The sequence below is a fragment of the Hippoglossus stenolepis genome, chromosome 3 (assembly GCF_022539355.2).
Source record: "Hippoglossus stenolepis isolate QCI-W04-F060 chromosome 3, HSTE1.2, whole genome shotgun sequence".
Taxonomy (NCBI): domain Eukaryota; kingdom Metazoa; phylum Chordata; class Actinopteri; order Pleuronectiformes; family Pleuronectidae; genus Hippoglossus; species Hippoglossus stenolepis.
Genome location: NC_061485.1, coordinates 9,328,676 through 9,348,050, shown reverse-complemented (window position 1 = coordinate 9,348,050; position 19,375 = coordinate 9,328,676). Strand labels below are relative to the sequence as shown.

The following is a 19,375-nucleotide window of genomic DNA, read 5'->3' as shown; positions in this document are numbered from 1 at the left end:
ATCTGTCATTATTGAATGCTTGCCCGAGTAGCAGCCTCATCATTTCTGCCCATTTCTGTATATTTCCAAAACTTCTAGTAGCTGGTATACTTTTTTTTTTCATGGCAACCCAAAGCAAATGGCCCATTAAAACTTTAGCATTGCAACATAAACACTTTACAGAAAGAGACATGTTTTCTGTTGTGCCTCCGGTTCTTTTTTTTTTTTTTCACCCCTCTGTGACATGGCACAGGGCCGCTGAGCCAAGTGACTGTGACAAATTGGGATTGGAAATGACAAAATAGACTATTTAATAAGCATGGCGGAGGGGATTGGACTCTGGTGTCGGGTTCACTCGAATACGCAGACTGTCTGAACTCCTCCTGGGCCCGGCTTTGATGGCAGCTTTCATCCATCTGATGGGGAGATTCTGGCAATGGAAGATGGAGCTGGGTAGGTTTCGCTATCTACAGTGTGTGTGTGTGTGTGTGTGTGTGTGTGTGTGTGTGTGTGTGTGTGTGTGTGTGTGTGTGTGTGTGTGTGTGTGTGTGTGTGTGTTAAGCTGTGCATGATCATCTCTGTGTGCACAGGAATGGTTTTGAGTAAATGCAAAATCAGTGCACACATCAATCCGAGGTAGAGATATACTGCAGCGAGCGAGTGGGCCCAGGGGGAGTAAATGTGGCCATGTGTTAACCTCAGGCTATTAACTTCCAAATATAAACTCCAACTCTTGCCTCAGATTGTAATCACTTGTGCCATTTTTGTCACGGTGGACCCTGGAATGAGAAGTTGTTATTACAGAGAGCGAGAGACACAGCGATTTTCTCTAACGATACCAGGTTTAACTAAGTTTGCACACTGCACGTTAGAGTCTGTGTGGGTGCAGATTGTTGGTTTGTGCTTCTGCATATGAGCAGGAGTGTGCAGAACACATGAGAGGATGTGAATGACAAAGTGGAGAAATTGTGTTTTGAAGTAATAAAGCATTGAATTGGAGGCGAATGAAAGGAGATAAAAACAGAAAAACTGCAAACCTGCAGAGGGAGCGATGCTCGGACTGTTAAACAGACAACGGGAGGGGAAAACGGCAATAAAAGAACAAATAAAAGTGATGGTGGAGTGCAAAGGAGGAATGAGTGAGAAAGATGGTGTGGATGAGCAGACAGCGCAAAGGGAAGAGAGGAAAGGTGTGAAGGCAGAGTGACGGAGGAAAAAAGGGTGAGTAAAAGCCCAAAGCCCAAAAAAGGACAACAAAACAAAGTGACACCGAGAACGATGAGAGGAAGGAAGGCAGAGAAGCAATAGATTTTAGGAAGTTGTTGACAGTGAGTTAGACGCAAAGACAAAGACAGAGACGGCAGAGAGATGCATGGAATATAGAATAAGTGAGAGAGAGAGAGAGAGAGAGAGAGAGAGAGAGAGAGAGAGAGAGAGAGAGAGAGAGAGAGAGAGAGAATGTGTGTTGTGTTTGCATTCAAATCAAATGTTTAAGTTTGCATACATTCGCTGTCCATGTATGTTAAAGTGTGTGTCTGTGCACGGGCAGTGAGTGAGTGAGTGTGTATATTTGTGTGTCTCTCTCTCCATGCATTCACGTTTTAGATCGTACCAACCTCCCAGGAAAGAAAATAAGTTTGTCCTCCCCCGCAGGAGATGACTACATTTTTGACCAGCTCCTCTAACACACACACACACACACACACACACACACACACACACACACACACACACACACACACACACACACACACACACTAATGTCGACATGAATTATTAATTAAAGCATGACATTTCCCACTAATTTGCCAATTCAATGCCATGAGGAATTTTTTATTCAGCTGCCACAAAACACAGCATTTTGTTCTCGGCTATAATTCACACCTGCGTTTACACTCTTCGACCAAACCAGCTGAGCTAGTGGTGACTGTCATGGTGGAACCCAGTCCTCCTCCTCCTACCTCTGATGAAAAGAGCAGACCGACAGACCCTGTGCCTTTGTTACTGCACTCGTGATTCACGGAATTGTTACAAATCCAGATGGGTTTGCTTTGCAGTGGCAGAATCACTTATTCACAGCTTTACAGCACGGAGACCTTGAACCACACTTCACCTTCAGTGCATAAGCTATGGTTTCATTTGATACAAATGGATAGTATGGACACAATAACCTTATTTGTTCCCCTTGTGTGAACCTCGGAAAGTGCATATTGTGATGCCCTTTATTTCCCATTGTAAAGGTGTGTCTGTTTGTAGCGGCCCCTTTCTTTGCAAAGTCAGAGGCCACCGAGATCATTGGATCATAACCTAAAATGTGGCAGCATTTCCCACAGAAAGAATTAAGTCTGTGACGGGGGTGCACAGGAACACTCGCTCTTGCTGATTCAGACAGGGACACAGAGAGTGACAGACAAGGTCTCCTGCAGTGACAGACAGAGCTGCATTACGGTACGTTCATATGGCGAGCCGTCACAGTTTAAGCCAGAATGGAGCGTTGGGCTACACGCTAATGACTGGATGACATGCTTTCAATGGTGATACTAGCATAATGATGTTTAGCAGGTATTTTATTTACCTTTGTCACGTCTTGATATTGTGTATTAACAGGCCAACAGAAAGTACAACTGCCAGTGATTGGTTTGTTGTTGTGTTGTAGACAATTTAAAATAAACAAATTTCATGGCAATCCATTTGTAATTTATCACACAGAGCAATAATTCTTCAAGATAAAAACAGAAATGTTATATTATATAATACAAAATGATATGAACAACTGAATATCAAATGTAGAAGTCTAATCTCTGCTGAATAAAAATAGTTTGGATATTTTAATACCACTGAGTTAGTTGCACTGAAAACTTCAGAATAATTGTTTTCTTACTTCCACTTTGCTCCATTGTCATTGCCCAGTTTTAATTAATGCAATTTAAAAACTTTTTTCCAGAATAAATTAATCTTATGTCCTCAAATTCAGATAGACAAGTCCCATATGCGTACGCTGAGTGTCTCCACCGCAGTGCTGTGGGCTTCCTTACACTTCTGCACTTTTGGGCCAATGAGGCTTTGCTCCAAAGTCCTTTTCCAGTCAAGCCAAGTGAGATCTGCTCATCGGAGACTTCCACAGACTGACTTCCTGATGGCCCCCCCGCACACACCAATGGGAGGAAATAATACAATCATATGGCTCTTTTAGACTCTCCAAATGTTACTGGACTGAAAAGGTCAAATTCTGATAATGAAAAGAGTCGTTTTGCTAAATATATACACTCCTCTTCCGGTGATTGTGTATGGTGGGTTCATGGAGGCTTGCACGGACGGCAACTTACTGCGTATTTGAGCAACAATTTTCAATTTGGACTTGAGAACCCTGAGCTGAACATATAATAGGGAAAGTTTAGGAAATGTGCACAACTTGAAAGTGGCTATTGAGAATTTCACAAAGTGAAAGCCAGACCACTTAAATTCAGAAATATTCTTTTCAAAGTTAAATACTTGGATAAATTATTCAAAGCATTATGGCAGTGATTAAACTGGCAGCGCTAGATGAGAAATCACAGGAAATGTCACGGCCATTCGTTCAAAAGCTTTTTGAGATGTCTCGCACAAAACCAAACTTGTCAACCTTATGATGGTTTTTTTATTCTTCTTGGAATCGCCCAAGGTCAGAGGGCTTCAGGATAATCGACGCCTTTACACATTACCATCAGTTTTGTTGCTTTAGAGTTATTCCCTTTAACATGCTGGTTGATTTACTTTTTAAATCTATAAATACATCAGTAACACGAGGAATAAATAACAAAATGCATGATGCTGTAAGAGGCTCTCTACTTATCTGCCAGTCCATTAACGAATCTGATGAGTACGCTACCTGCTTTGCCGGCTGTTGTTAAAAAACAAGCCGACTCGTTTGCTTCGCTCTGACATCACTGACAAATGGCACAAATCGTTACGGAGACTGAATCATCATTTTCAACCCAAGTTAAAAAGTGTTTTGTTGGAGGGAAGGAAAAAAAACAAGCAAAAAAGAAACAGCGTTGTATTGTTTTGCTCGTTAATTCACAGTACTCATGCACTCGATAGAACTCTCTGAAGTGGCATCTAATCAGGAAAGGCACAATAAAGAGGAGAGCAGAGAGAGGAAGAGATAACAAGACTATCACAGCGGGGAAAAAATATATGTGAGCGAAACCTTGTTTTGGAGACAAATCCGAATATACTGACCAATCAGCTGACATGTCAACATCCTCATGACACATTTCAGCAAATAATCCTCAATGCTGAAACAGGGAATAGCTGCAGGACAACTAGAGCTGTGGACTCTGTGAACCTTCCTCCACAGAGTTTCCATACCGTGCACCCTGTTGCGTGCTGTAATTAAAAACCACATTTATTTATTAATTTATAGAAGCTTCATTTGGGAAACTGCATTAACCTTAAACCCTCACCACAGTCGGCAATTACAGCTAAATGAAATCAACAGTTAGCCCATTAGTGTGAGGGAAGTATGAGCTGGAAGATAAAGCATCTAGTGTAATATGATGAAAGTCATAAACATCTGTAAACAATGACAATTTCCTGCCATTCGTATGGGTTCAAAAGATTTGGAGGATAACAACACACTGGCCAAACAAACTCAGCATCACACACACTCTGTTAATTAAGGACACAACAGTGACGAACTAGAACCTTCCTCAATTAAAAAGTAAAGTATTCTCTGTATTTATATAGCGCTTTAGTCTTGATGACTCATTCCATTAAAACACATTCATACAGTGCATCTATGTGCGGCGCATTCACCAGCACGTCACTCACACACCAGCGGCGCGGCCGTCAGGGTCTCTTGCCCAAGAACACTTGGGCACGTGCTGGGATGAAGGAGACTGGGGTCAAACCGCTGACCCTCTGGTTAGTGGACGACCCACTCTCCCCTCCTGAGTCACAGCCGCCCCAAATCAAGTTATAAAATAGTTATAGAGAACAACTAACTTTACATGGTGCTACACTGGGACAATGATTTCACTGCTTGCTATATAACAGCCATATTAATAATAATCTGTATTTTTTTATTTTTTATGTATATATTTTTACCGCTTTTTATTTAGGATATTCCTGCTAATTTATGTATTTATATATTATATCTATTCATCGTTTTATTCAAACAAGGGGCAAAAGGCCGATGATTTGTGCCACTATATATGGTGCCCCTGCATTTCTCTGCTCGAATGCATTGCTAAACAAACACACATGCACTGCCACATTACAAGGCTGTTTGTCACCCATTGGCCCCGTGCCTATCAGTTTGCAGTGATCAGTCTTGCCTGGCTGTCGTCTGCCGGCTGCCAGCTGTCAAAGGGCCTGCTCCGGGCATGCCCACTGATGAGAGGCTGCAGCCACGCTCTAGAATCAATCCAGCACCCTAATAGGTCACGAATGGCTGCACAGTGCTTGCCAATAGCTTAGGACTGGAGAGTGAGTAGAGGAGGGGGTGGACAGAGACAGAGGAAAGGGAGAGATAAGGGACAGGGAGAGATATGTCAGCTATATTTTTTTTACCATCATCAACACGTTTTGCGAGCGACCGTTAGGAAAAAAAAAAAGGACAGCGAGTGACATGTCGCTAATTTGTGGCCGCGAGCGACGGGCTTCGGACTCGACTGTCGTGATCTGCAACTTAGAGTAAAAATAAAACGCAGTGTCATAAACCCCTCCTCTCTCTTTCCGCCTCCCTCTCCAACTCATTAGAGTTTCCTAGTTTTAGACCTAATTATGAGTAAATGTGTACACACTTAATGGAATTCTCTAAGTGGGGAGGCAGAACAGAAGGAGAGGGAGATTCATTGGAGGAGTGTGGATTTTGTTTTTAGATACTGAGCAGTTGGTGCTCGCTAAATGTTTCAGTTTGCAAAGCAAATTCTGTGCTGTTGGTTCACACGGAAAAAGAAAAAGACTTGATACAAATGCTTTCTAATTAAACGTATTCAAACCGCCTGCCGCACTGTTAAGTCATCTACTGTAAGGAAACAGGGGAAGTGGAGATAGGCAAAAATGAATTAATTCCATCCACCCGATGCTGTTCGCCTTTGAGGCACAGGGAGATACACTGTATATTTTTTATTTCTTTGAAGTTGTCGTTCAACAGCTCAAACATATCTAATTGGAAACTAGAAGAGAGACATTTGTGATAAATTTTAGTCAAGAGAGATTTTTATTCAAAGGACAACAACAGATTCTCTCCTTTGTTATCTCATTAAGTATTAAGTATTGTACCTGTGTAAGTTTTTCAAAAACATGAACTTTTATTTGGACTTGTGTTGTAGTTGACTACTTCTGATCCTGTGTGCACTAAACAGGGAATACAAAGACAATTGTTCTGGCTGCAAGAAAGGAGACATTATTTTTGTTTAATATATATGTTATTTACAGAAATAAAAGCAATAAACAATCACCATCCACAGCAATGTGCAAGCACCAGGCAGATCACTAGGCTCCTATTTGTTTATTGTCAGTTCAAACCCTGAAATAGCAGCGTGGGCATGTTGCTACAGAGAGCGCCGAGGAAATAAAATAAGACGCAGGAAGTCTCATGGCAGCAGAAGTTTTACTGATCCCTTTTAATGATTGCAAGGGGAAAAAGTAAGAACTGGCACCATTCACGCGAAAGCTTACTTGTAATCTTCATGCATTTGATTGGTAAATGCGGGCTGCCACCTGATGCTGCTGCATTGCATTGAGAAATATAGGTCCTCTGATTGCAGTTCAAGAGTGTGCTGCCATCAGAAGCTGCTCCACCACAGATGAGCTGCTCCTCTTCTGCTCCAGAAACCATCGTGGAATCGTTCAGACAAAGAATTGTCATCATCCCAAAGTGATTGTAAATCCTCCCCAAATGAAAAATAGTGTTTCTTCCCTTTGTCATTATCATCTATAGGTCATGGCTTCACAAAAAACACTGGTAAAATGTTGGGAAATAATTTAAAATAAAAGGTAAACTGTAAAACATAGAGATCCTGCTTTCAGCGGCTTTACACGTTTCCATGGTGAACTGTGCCTTTTGCTTTTACATATTTATACACTTTTTTCTGCAGAACGCCATGCAGTATTACCTGGCTCTGCTTATGTCATGCAGTCTAAATGTGTGCTTTGGCTAATATACTTAAACACAAAGAAGGTAGCGCCTGTAAAGTCAGTTTCGCAAGGAACATTAGCGAGCAGCTGGGGACTGCTTCAAATCCTAAGGTGTAATAAAAAATACATCCATTTAAATTTGTCCTCAAGTTCCCTCAGACTCCTCAGGTTCGGAGGCCTGCTCGGCGAGGCTGATGCAGTGCCCCCTCGGTGATCGCTCTGTGTTTTGTTTACCCAGCACCGCGCATTTGTGAGGTCCTGACTAAGTGGCTGGATGGACCAGAGTTCTATACCTGAACATACCAGGTCTCACGCTGAGCCGCGGTAACTATAGTAACAGAGTCGGTGTGCTTTGTTGTAGTCATGGTTAATTCGGTGAGCGATAGTTTGACAAATAAATAGATGAAATTACAGGAAATGAATCCCGGAGGCATTCACAGGGAAGATCTTTGTGTGTCCCAAACACGTTTTCTCACCCGCCCACTTCCTGTACCTGAGCAGATGGTGGAGGAGCAGGACATCGTTCATAACCGCGAGAGATCACTTTGTACCTCAGGTGGAGGCTAAGCAGCAGAGAGGCAACAGTCTGTGTGACTTCTGCAGACTGCCACAACCTTACAGCGAGTTTGGAACTGGAGACAGAAAAAAAAAATAATGTTGCTCTTTTAATAACACAGTGGAGTTTGGTTGGCGAGCAGCACAGCTCCTGTCTCGGCAGACGGTGATAATAGTGTGTCAGCCCCACTGCCAGGCAGCACGGGCCGGCCAACAGCCTCTGCGGGGGCAAGTGGTGGATCTAACAGAGGGGCACGGGGCAGAGTCAGAAGACACTGCTGTCAGAGAAATATCCTTTTTCTGAGGAGAGCACTCCTACTGTTAGTGAGCGCAGGCGGCAGAATGCTCACACAGTGCACCACTGATGTTTGTCTGCCTGGCCAAACTCTCCAGGGCACAGAGGGGCAGCGCTGAGAGACAAAGTTTACCTGGACTCAGTGTCGCTGAGTTGAGTCCTGAAGAAAAGTGTGTGAGTTATTGGGTCTGAGTGGGTTTGAGTGTTGCCGGCAGGCTTTTTTTTTTAGGGATTAGATATCATTGACCTACTTGTGGGCAGATGTGAAAATGAGACGGTTATTGAGACGAGCAGATGGAGTAATTCCGCGCAAGATTCAATCAGTGATTAGTTTTGCAGCAGTCCCCCAAGACGTGTGTTGTCTTGGGGGAGTCGCCTGGTTTGTGAAAACAGTTGCTGCTTTGCTTTTTTAAACGGAACGCCTGCGATGCACTGGAGACGTGACATTTCAAAGATGCTGCCTAATTAAAATAGTTTTTTTTGTGCTGTCGGTGCTTGACCTATATTAAAATCTCAAAATCAAGATCTCAACTTAGGCAAAAGTTCTCCTTTCAGACACCCACCTCCCTGGGGGTCTGCTTGGCCCAACACTTTGGTCCAGACTGAAATATCCATGTGGGATATAACTATTCAATTGATTGTCATTTAATCAATTAAATTCCCAGGATTTAAAATCTAACAACTGGGGTGATAATCTTTCTCTCCTTTACTGCAGCTTCACCGTGACGTCGACCCATACAACAACCCATATATAGATCCTCCATTAATAACGCCAACCGTTAACAACCAAGTGAATGAAGAGCTCTAAGCTGTTTAAGTTGTTGTTGAAGTGTTTGCTCTGGAGATTGGACCGCCCCCCCCAGAGCAGTTGGTTTCCAATACCACGGACATTGCCTTGACCAACAGCCTGAGAAGGAATTATTTCCGGAAGCTCCGAGCTCGCTACCGGGCAGCAGGCGAGTGAGATTAGAAGCCAACTCCCAGCCGGCAGAAATGCAATAGTTTAAACCACCTGCAGGGCCCGAGGAGTTTTTCTTCAACTGGTGTTGTAGCTTTTCCTGGGTTGTAAGGCCAGAGACAGACTAAATGATATTATTTCTCTCCTTTTGGTCGTACGACTTGCGTTTGGAATGTTTCACAGAGGCTATTAATCACACCTACAGCAAACCAAAACTTCTGCCTCATTCCCTCTTTTAGTCTTTCACTCATTATTCCCCGTCTTTCTTTTTTTTGTCTTTATCTTTTCGCCGCCTCCCTTTTCCTTCTTCCTCTCTGTCTCTGCACCGTCACTTCTGTCTTTCTCTCTCGCCTCTTTGCATGTTTCACAGCAGCCAAGGACTGTGTCTGTCTCTACTTCCCAATGTTTGTCTGAAGTATTAGGGTGTTGTTGCCTCATTGGATAGAATTAATTAATTAATACTTTTATCCAATTAGTGCTCCCTCATGCAATTAATCAGCTGACTGAGGTTAGGGCCGCTCCATCAGTCGGACGAAAGGTAGACAGATGCTTTGGGTCTTGTGTGTGATGAACAATGACCTCTCTCTCCCTCTGTCTCTCTCTCCCTCTGTCTCTCTCCTTCCTATTTTCCGCACACCTGCTTTCTTGTCCTCTTTTCACTGTTTTTCCATTGCTCTCCAGCTCACAGCACATTGTTAGAATCTTGCTGAACACAAGAATCACTGGTGGAAAACAGTTTCCTCCGGATAATCCTCACGGAACCAACACATTATGGATTTTGTGTCTCTAGGCACACAATGGTGAAAGGAAGGCAAAGATGAACGGAAAGTTGACAGAGGATTTCTTTTCCTAATTTGTCAATTGCAACAAATTCCTTCATTATGTCAGGAATGTTTTTAAAGAGCTTAAAGAAAGTAATAGCTGAAAGTAAAAACGGTGTCTTCGCAAAGCCAGACTGATTTCAATGCTCAAATGACCTTTAAAAGTATCAAGTAGAAAACACTTCCAGATTCAGTCCAAATTGCAATTATGATAACAGCAATTTTCTTTTCTGCATTACAGGTTTGTCCTTTCCCTGCCTTTGAATCACTGATGAAGCTGTCACGATGGTCGAAGAAATACCGTGGAACCTTTGAAGAATGAACTTTCCAAACCGCTGGTTTGTTCTGGAGGGAAAAGCCATTGAAGATCAAACAATCTCACCAGCAGTAAAATCTGCTGGCCTTTTCTCAGTTCAAGGATTCTGCTTCAGGAGGCAAAACCAGTCATGACTTTTCTGGGAAGTGGACTACAGAAGATTCTTCTTTGCAAAAACACTTCCACACAGTAACTTTTGGACAACTTCGTATTTAAAAGGTGGAACGGCCATTTGAAGAGATCTGCCCCGAAGGGAGATGGGAAGCTCGGCCAGCATTAGCCAGTGGGATAATTGAACAGAAAACAACCCTCTTCAGAGGCGTGCTCCTCAATGCCAGTGTATCCCCGTTTGCCCCCAGTTCACCCACTGACGGCTGTTCCGATCTTCTAAAATCTGTTGAGCTTGCAGGGGGTTGTTTGCCTGTTACTGTAGGTCATACTTAATATCAGAAACTCCATAAGGTGGGGCAGAAACTATACAAGAGTCAGAATGACTGACTGTGTTACAATACACACAGGTACTCTGCAGGTGGTAGAAATCCAATACGCTCTATGACCTGCCCTGTATTCAGCAGATAACTTCAGATTGATTCGTGATCCCATGGATTAACTTTCAAGATCTCACACAAAGACCTTTTAAGTTTGCCCTGATGGAGTTTTATTTGGTGTAAAACTACAACTGAAAAACTCTCTCTGTCTTCATGTATCTTTTATGTTACATGTAGACCCAGGTTGGATATCTTTCTCTTTTTTTCCTCCTATTTTTTTGAATGAAAATGGCTCCTTCTCGGACAACCGGACCTCGGGCGCTGTTGGCAGCTCTGGGTCTTCTCAGCTGCTGTAGCTTGGGCTCGTGTGAGGCCTCAAGGACTAGTGGTTCAACACCAGCAGGGAATAGACAGGAGCAAGATCCCTCGTCACTTGAGCGAGTCAAGAGGGGATGGGTGTGGAACCAGTTCTTTGTGGTGGAGGAGTACACCGGCACGGAGCCACTATACGTTGGCAAGGTAAGACTGAAATGTAAAAATCTTTGTGAATGGATGTTGATGACTTTACTGCAAGAAGAAATGTGTTAAGTTAAAGCTCAAGTGCTCTATGCACGGTCTACAGGTTCACTTGAAGACAAATGAGCCAAGAAGCACTTTTACCTCCACCCCATCATTTACATCAGCTGCCTTTTTACCATTTATAATTGGCAGTGGGCCTGAATCACGAGTTCTCATTATAACAATAAGACATAATTGATCTGCTGTACCTGTTGAACTGTGCAGAACTTCTACAGTATGAACTGAAGAAAGCTCTTTATCACTTTGTCAAACAATAACTGAAGTTATCCGCTATTCAATTGAAAAGTAGTAATTCTATTTTGCAATCAAGTAGGAGAAAAGACGGTCTATATCTAATTCCTTTATCTATTTCATTGACCCCAACACGTTAGTCTTCTCCAGTGGACCCCAGGAAGAATACCTGCTGCATTGTTGTCACTAATGGGGGGGCTAATAAACTAGGCTAAAGTCCAAGGTCAGTAGTTTCTGATCACCAAGGAACTGTTGGGGCAGACTTTACAAGCCTCTAGTCTCGTACTACAACAATAGTTACCAACTAAACTAGACATAACTAGCCCTAAACTCTTAGATCTCCACTATATCCGAGCCAAGTGCTTGGGAGTTTTCAGTTGTCTTCCTCTGAAAGTCCTTTCATCTCTTTGTATCTGGTCATTAAATGAAGCCTGTTTCTTTATGTTTGAAAACTCCGTGTGTGTGTTTTCAAATATTTTTCACAGTTCTTTAGATGCAAGACACACAATCTGAACTAGTGACCCCTCGTTACAAGTTTAGCCTCCGTAGTTTCTGGCACTATTTGGAACAAAGCGACATTAATCAGTAATGACAACATGTGCCCTTCTCTTTAATGTCTAGGACAACGTCCTGGCACCAGAAATGCGCTGATTGAATTTTATTTTTCTAACGTAATGATCGACAATGAATATATGTCAAATCAAATCTGTTTGCAAATCATCTCTGCTCCACGCGTGGTCGGGGAATAGCCTCCCCTTCTCCTCGTTCTCATCCTATTCGTCAGCTGCTTCTCAGACCAAACCTCAGTGAGCTGATGAGAGTGGACAGCATGTACGATTTGATTGCCTTACATAGGACATGATATGAAAAGATGGAATAATGCAGACAGCATCAGACTCCGTGATGAGTCACGCACATCAATCATGTGATCCCCTTGTTTCTAATCATTTAGACGTGGTAATTGACAAGCTATTGCATCTGCATGTGTTGATATCTCTATTCCCACAAATTAAAAAAATATATATAGATGTTCTCCACAGCAGCGCCGGGTGTTGGAGAATCATTTTCTTTTGGCTGTTACTTTTCCGCCATCATGATTTTGCTGCATTCCTGCCGGCGAGGCCGACAACAAAGCCGACAGGCGGAGCTGTCTGTCTGCTGCGAGACGGAGAGATAGACGCAGAGAAACCCAGTGATACAAAGAGGAAAGGAATGAAGGAAGAGGGAAGAGAGCAAAGGGAGCCTGTAGGAAGCGAGAGGCTTCATGCGCTGACTTGTGATTCATTACAGGACAGGGGGCCAGAGAAGCCAGTGAACTGATATAAAAGGGTTGAGGGGAGCTCGAGGGAGTGACACAGCAGGAGGGAGAAGAGAGATGATTTTATTAATAAAAAAAGTAAAGTTATTGCACTTCATAGGGCACTGCCCAGTGCTATCAGTTCTATTAATGGTGTGTGAGTGTCCATCTGTGTGTGTGTATATGCATGTGTGTGTGTGTGTGTGTGCAGATAGACTCAGCTGGATTTTTGGTATCAACACTTTAATTTGAGCAGTGGAGGATTAAAGCCAAGCAGCATGCTTCAGTACCGGACAATTGCTACAAGCTTTTTTTTATTTTTTCATGTGACTTTAACCCAACTCAGCAAACTAGCCAAGCTCGCTCCGTCTCCCTCTGTGACTGCCACTACTCTGCTAATGAAATCAGATCTACCTATAAAATGGTCACTCGCATGACATTAAACTGGCAGCTCTGGTCAGTACATTTAGGCAATGAATCCTTGTGGACTTCAATGATCTGACAACTATATCATGTTTTCTTGCCAACTGCTTTTCAAAGCGGTGTTGTAATGGAAGGGCGGGTATTGGGAACACACTGGAAGTGGAGGCCCCCCCCCCCCCGATTGTACAAGATGGAGCTGCTGCTGAGCTCAGATAATCCTAAATGGCTGTTGTTGAAATAAGTGACGGAGGGAAAAAAATGAATGACACATTCGTCTTTTCTTGTGCCATGTTTTCCACGCCTCTAGTTTGACAAAAGGTGTCAGAAATAAGCCCATTGTGTGAATGCTTGTGTGAGTTGTGTATAATGTGCACAGGTTTTTTTATCTCCGTTCAACAAAACGAGTGCAGTTCAAGGGTTTTGTGAGCGGTTTCACACAGCTTTTGTAAACGTCCAACTCCAGCTGATCTTTATGGATGAATCTGGCATTGGCCTTCCTCATATCGTCTCGGCATAAACAGTGAACAGTCCACTTCCAAGACACTTCTCTGTCCTTTTATACATCTCTGTATTCAACTCGAAGCCAAACTAAACAGATGGCCTCATCCTTTCTGCTCACCAAAATGTCTGCATTTGTCTGAAGAATATCTGTTTGAGTTATGGCGTTTCTGTGACTTCGGCTGCAGCGTGTTTGGTGCAGTTTTAAACAGTTGTCAATGAATTGTGAAGTAGGGTAATAGGGTAGTTTATGATTGGCTGTCTTATTCGCTGAAGTTTTAATGGGGAAAAAAACAGAGTTGTTAAATAAATAAAAGGTAGAAATAGCAGAAAATGATACCTCAGTAACGTTGGGTGGCATTATGTTAATGTGGTGTGTGTGTGTGTGTGTTTATGAATGAGCAGGAAAAAAGTGTTTCTCCACGGACACAGTCGATCAAACGACAGAAAATGTGCATACTATGCCCGTTACAGCAATTCTCCTTGTTGTAATGATCCGAGCTATAATTAGTCAGATCTAAGTCCAATTGTAACGACATCACAAGGCTGTCATCAAAGAGGAGCCGAACAGCTTAAGATCGGAGGGATGGAATAAAAACAAGCGCTGCGGAGCTCTTGGACACGTTGTTTTTGGATGAGAAAGCCTTTTGTGTACTCTGCTTTTTTTCAGCTTTTGGACGGATGGATGGATAATGGATGGATGTCATCTGTCTGAGCTTATGCAAATTTGCAATCTCGTCCCGCCGCATCCTTAGCTCCAACAGCCACCTATTTTAATTTCTCTTGTCCGTCTCACTTTCGTCTTTTTTTCACCCCTTCGCCGAGTCTCCCCTTTCGTCTCTGAATCAGTTTCCTATAGTCCGTACCCTTCCTTCCCCGAAGCTGTCTCCACCTAGGCTGTCTCTGATACAGTCACCTTGTTAACACTTTGAAGCTGTTAAGATCAGAGAGCCTGACAAGCTGCAGTGAAATGTGGCAGGCCTTCTCCTGATTACACAGACTTAAATATAAGACAGCCAATTTGCTCCTGCTTTGAAACCCTCAATAAACCGAGGATTCAGTGCGGAGCGCAGCCCACGTTCTGCCATCTCCACTGCAAACGCAAAATCCTGCTCCTCCAATGCCTCGCTATCCTTTTCTCATTAGCTCGTCCTTTAACTAGGAGCAACTTACTGCTTTTTCAAGTGTGTTAAGAATGTCTAAAGGTCTGTACTCCTAACACCACATTATCCAAAACCATTAGGTTTGTGCTTTGACTCACTTTTAGTGTAAACGCTCAAAAAGAGCTGACTGCCAAATCAGAAGGAAACTTCGCGTCATTGCGTCTGAGTCATATGTCGTCCCCCTTCAGCAAGTTAGGCTACAGTGACAGCCTGACACTTTGTTATGACCCAGAGGTGAACCTGACAGGGCATCAACAACCTCGCTCTCCCCTGAGTCACCCTACAGCCCTGCACTGTAAACCCTGAGGCCTTTTTAACTGCTACTAGCTCGAAGTTGAACTCAAGCCTGACACTGAATCATATCAACTGCGAAGTTACCGCGACAAATTCACATTTTTAGCAATAAGTATGGCGAGGATAAGACTAGTGAGTATCAGAGTATCACTCATATAACACTATCCCATGTTACCGCTATGTTCTTATTTTCTTTAATGGTAAGAAAACCCAAATTTTCGTTTTGTGCAAAAATGCCAAAGTTCAGCTTCAACAGTTTGAGCTGAATAACAAATACAAGTACTGTGTTAGCTATTTGTAGTAAACATATAAAATAAAAAACAATTAAAACTGTATCTGAAACTATTTGTGTAGCTGTGATTAAATATGGTTATTAGTGATTAACCACTATCTTTATCTAATTACTGTGATGATACTGTTACAGTGATTGCAACATTACAGTATATGATCAAATATGAACTGTCATGTCTTGTTAAAATAAGCTAAATTTAGTATGCAGTTGTGGTTCTAAATGTATTAATTTATATGCAGTATAAATCCCTCTGCTGGACACGCCAACTGCTGATTGTGTTGATAAATGGGACTAATCAAAGGGCCAAACGACAATAAATAACTTCCTATTGTTTTATAACACCAGTAGGCAACTGTCCCGTTCACCTTGTGCAGTATCTCACCTCCCGTCTCTCCCCCCGGGGAGGCAATGCTAGAGTGTAGCTGCTTTCAGACATGTGTTCACGTCTACATTTTCTGCATGTGGCTGTATGTGAGAATGTCGGAGTCAGAAACCTTTACTGCAGACCCCATAGTAAATATGTCCAGAAAATGGACGGCAGGAAAATGTCTAGAAAAGATTTATATCAAACAACAGACTCAAAAATGAATAAGTACAAAACAAATATCTCACTAGAGACAGAGGTGACACACGTAGAAGACGAAGATGTCAACTTGGAAGGACGACGAGATTCAAGAGGTTTTTGTGACAAGGGTCATCACGGGTGTCGACGTGCTGTAAACAAAAGCATTTGATTTTGGGAGTGGAATTTATTCATCATGTCCCGCCTCCTGCGTGCGCGCTATTCCCAGACGCCACTCCTCGCCGGAATGTTCCTGAAAATATCTGATTGTTATGAACTCATCTGACTGAACAATCTTGTGCTGCGTTCTTCACATGTGAAAGACAAACTACAGAAGATGTCCAATGACCCAATTTTCTAGACATTTCTTTGTGGAGTTAATGTCTGAAAACGGCTTTTTTTGGGTGAGCTAAATAACAGAAAAAGTATAAGTAGACCCCAAAAAATCCATGTCAAACGTGTTGGTTAATGTTAAACATGAGTGTGTTCGGTTAATATTACAATTCTACTGAATAAAGTATCACCGTGTCCATAGAAATTTCTCAAAACTAAATTTGCTCCAGTATAATGCACTTCTCTGCAGCTGCAGTCTATTCCCCCCCATACACACACACTAGCTTTGTTCTTACTGATGGAAGTGAATTGTGCTTCTAGAGTGGTCTCCTGTGGTCCCGTGTGTGCTTTATGTGTCCACTGGAATCTGTCCGTGACTGTACTTGAGCTGAACGAAGCTGCTGTTACCTGTCAGTGAGAAAACTTTTTACGATCCTCTTTCCAGGGACTGTTTGAACATCAAAAGATAGATTTGTGGAGTGCCTATTAAATATTAATGCTGTTTTTGTAGGTGCACGTATATATATGTTGGTGGCGGTTATATGACCAGGCCTATATATATCTCGGGCTAAACCCAAAAGGGGGATATACAATATTTTACCATCATCATATTATTGTATTGATCTAATGACGCAGCTGCATAATTGAACACACAGAGAGTTCAGAACGAGGCTTCAGGGATTCGACCGACGGAGCAGCAGTGATTCTCTGTTATGCTCATCAGAGGGTTCGAGTTTTCTCCATCTTCGTATCACCTAAATTTGAAAGACACATTTTGACTCCTGGTTACTTTTCCTGCTCCACGAGTGGAGTCCGGGCTTTGACCTTTAGTTTGCAGGGAACATCTTAACTAAGCGTAGTCTGTGTATTTTTCAAGCTGCCAACTTGAATCACTCCAGTGAGGATAGACTGACGGATGGGTATATCCAGCCTGAGGGGGGGGAGAAATAGCATCATCCCAGCAGAATGATGAACTCACTCTCCACGCCTGTGTGTGTGTGTGTGTGTGTGTGTGTGTGTGTGTGTGTGTGTGTGTGTGTGTGTGTGTGTGTGTGTGTGTGTGTGTGTGTGTGTGTGTGTGTGTGTGTGTATCGACTCACGCACATTGGGCAGACGCGTGTGGCCATGTGCACATGTACTGCAGGTATGAACTCGCATGCATTTGTGCAATTTAATCAACGCACGGCGTCGGCGGCTCACACACATTCTCGTCTGCAGAATCGGATTTAGAAATCCAGAGGAGCGGTTCAGAGAGGGGAATCATATCTAGTGCCGCATGAGTGTGCACTTTTATTGGATAACTCTCACAGTTTCGGACCGATGAAACTTCTTTTATTATAACTGAAATATTGATATCGCCGAAGCATCCGGCAGTATATTTTCTCCGACTCTTCGTGTATTTGTCTCCAGGATGATTCAGAATGGCAAGAAGAGGCAAAAGCAGATAGATAAAGAGGGAGGGGAAAATGGATGAGGGAAGCAATATCAAGGCACTGGCTTGCATTATTCCACAGTTTTACGACAAATACTTAATGAAAACCCCCATGAGGGTGATAGGAGCCTGTATTTAATTAAGCTTTAATAAAATATTAACCAGGGAGGCCAGGGCGATTTCCCCTCTCCCCTGGTCTGCTCAGTAGATTGAACCACACTTACACAACATAGACGGCTCTGAATTATAATTTCAGATGGAAGGTGCGCGGACAAGAGCGAGAGAGAGAGAGAGAGAGAGAGAGAGAGAGAGAGAGAGAGAGCAGGTCTAGTGCTCACTAAAGAGCCAAAGGGGAGGTTGGGATGGGGGACCGATACTTCTCCTATTGCTGCCGCTGGAATGTCTTCTAATCACATTACGGGGGGAAATATAGCTCTGATTTATAAGGACTCTCTTAAGTTCACTCTCCAGCCGCGCCACCTCTATGTCTCTACCTTTAACAATCTTTGAAATGACTTTGATCTCCTAATTTGGGCGTCATCCTGTGAAGGGCACAATGTGCAGGAAAGGTGTAAATCATTACTGGAAGTGTGGCATTTTTTTTTTTCACGACAATGGTGATGGCTGGTCTACAGGGAGCTAAAAAGGGTCTGAGCTGCGTTAGCAATTGGCGAATAAAATAAGGGGAATGGATGGAAATTTTTTTACTAATTACTTTTTGGACACGGCTGGTGACCAAACGTCATTTTCTGACATCTATCCATTACAAAAAACATCAGTATTCGTAGAGGTTGACCCTAAATAGAAACTCACGAGGAAAATGTGTGACAAATAACCTCGACTCAAAGGTCCATGCACTAGACATCGGCAAATGGAGTAGGTTGAGGTCTCATCAAGTGTGGCTGTGGGTCAGGTGACAACAAGTGGTTGTATATAATGGGAAGATCATCACCTCTGTCATGGTTCAATGATAGCCTTTGGCAGCAGATGTGAAAGGGGTTGATCTTTTTCCAGCCGCCCTCTGACTCCTGGTCAATTACCTCTTCCCAAGTGGCCAGTTCTGGTCCGCTGAAGTCCTCTGCACCTTTATAGTCTCGCGTTTTGTCCTAGTCTTCAAATGGATCCACACTAAAGACCATTTTGGCCCGAATATAAAACGATATTGAATATACGAAGCATCACTCCTGGTGGGAGAGTTTCCTAAATGATACAGTTCAAACTTAAGAAACAGTTTATCTTGCAAAATGTGAAACATGAAATGAAAGAGCATAAATCCTGCAGTCATGCTCACACATTGTCCGGTCAGGCTCTCAAAGCAAATAGATAATTTTTTTGCTGGCTGTAATTTGTCAAACTGTCTTTATGAGCGCCTCATTGTGACTTCATGTGACAGCCAAATTCTTGGCTGGTTGACAAATGACTGTCCCGGGGTCAGTTTCTGCAGTAAAACATTGTTATGCTTTCACCTAATTTTCTGTCATCAGACATCTGTTTCCTGCATGGCTACAAAATAAATTGCAGAAAAGCATCCAGGAGATTAAACGGGACATCGTGCACACTTTTTAGGCAAGTTAACACAAACAAAACGGCGTTTACAGCAGTGTTAAGGCTTCCAACAACTCATTGTGTAATTATAATGTTTTTCCAGAACGACCTGAAGTCAAACTGGTGATTGTTCCTTTCAACTAGTATCAAGTATCTTGTCAATATCTAAATATGTTGCTTACTCAATAT

General features: G+C 42.7%; 1 protein-coding gene across 1 annotated transcript in view; it reads left to right on the top strand.

Annotated features, from left to right (window-relative positions):
* LOC118102254 (cadherin-22) overlaps positions 1–19,375 on the top strand; it is a 144,093-nt gene that overhangs the window by 67,183 nt on the left and 57,535 nt on the right. The window contains exon 4 of the mRNA XM_035148318.2: positions 9,975–11,056. Within this exon, the coding sequence (XP_035004209.1) occupies positions 10,820–11,056 (237 nt within the window). The 5' untranslated portion in view covers positions 9,975–10,819. The remainder of the gene's footprint in view (positions 1–9,974; positions 11,057–19,375) is intronic.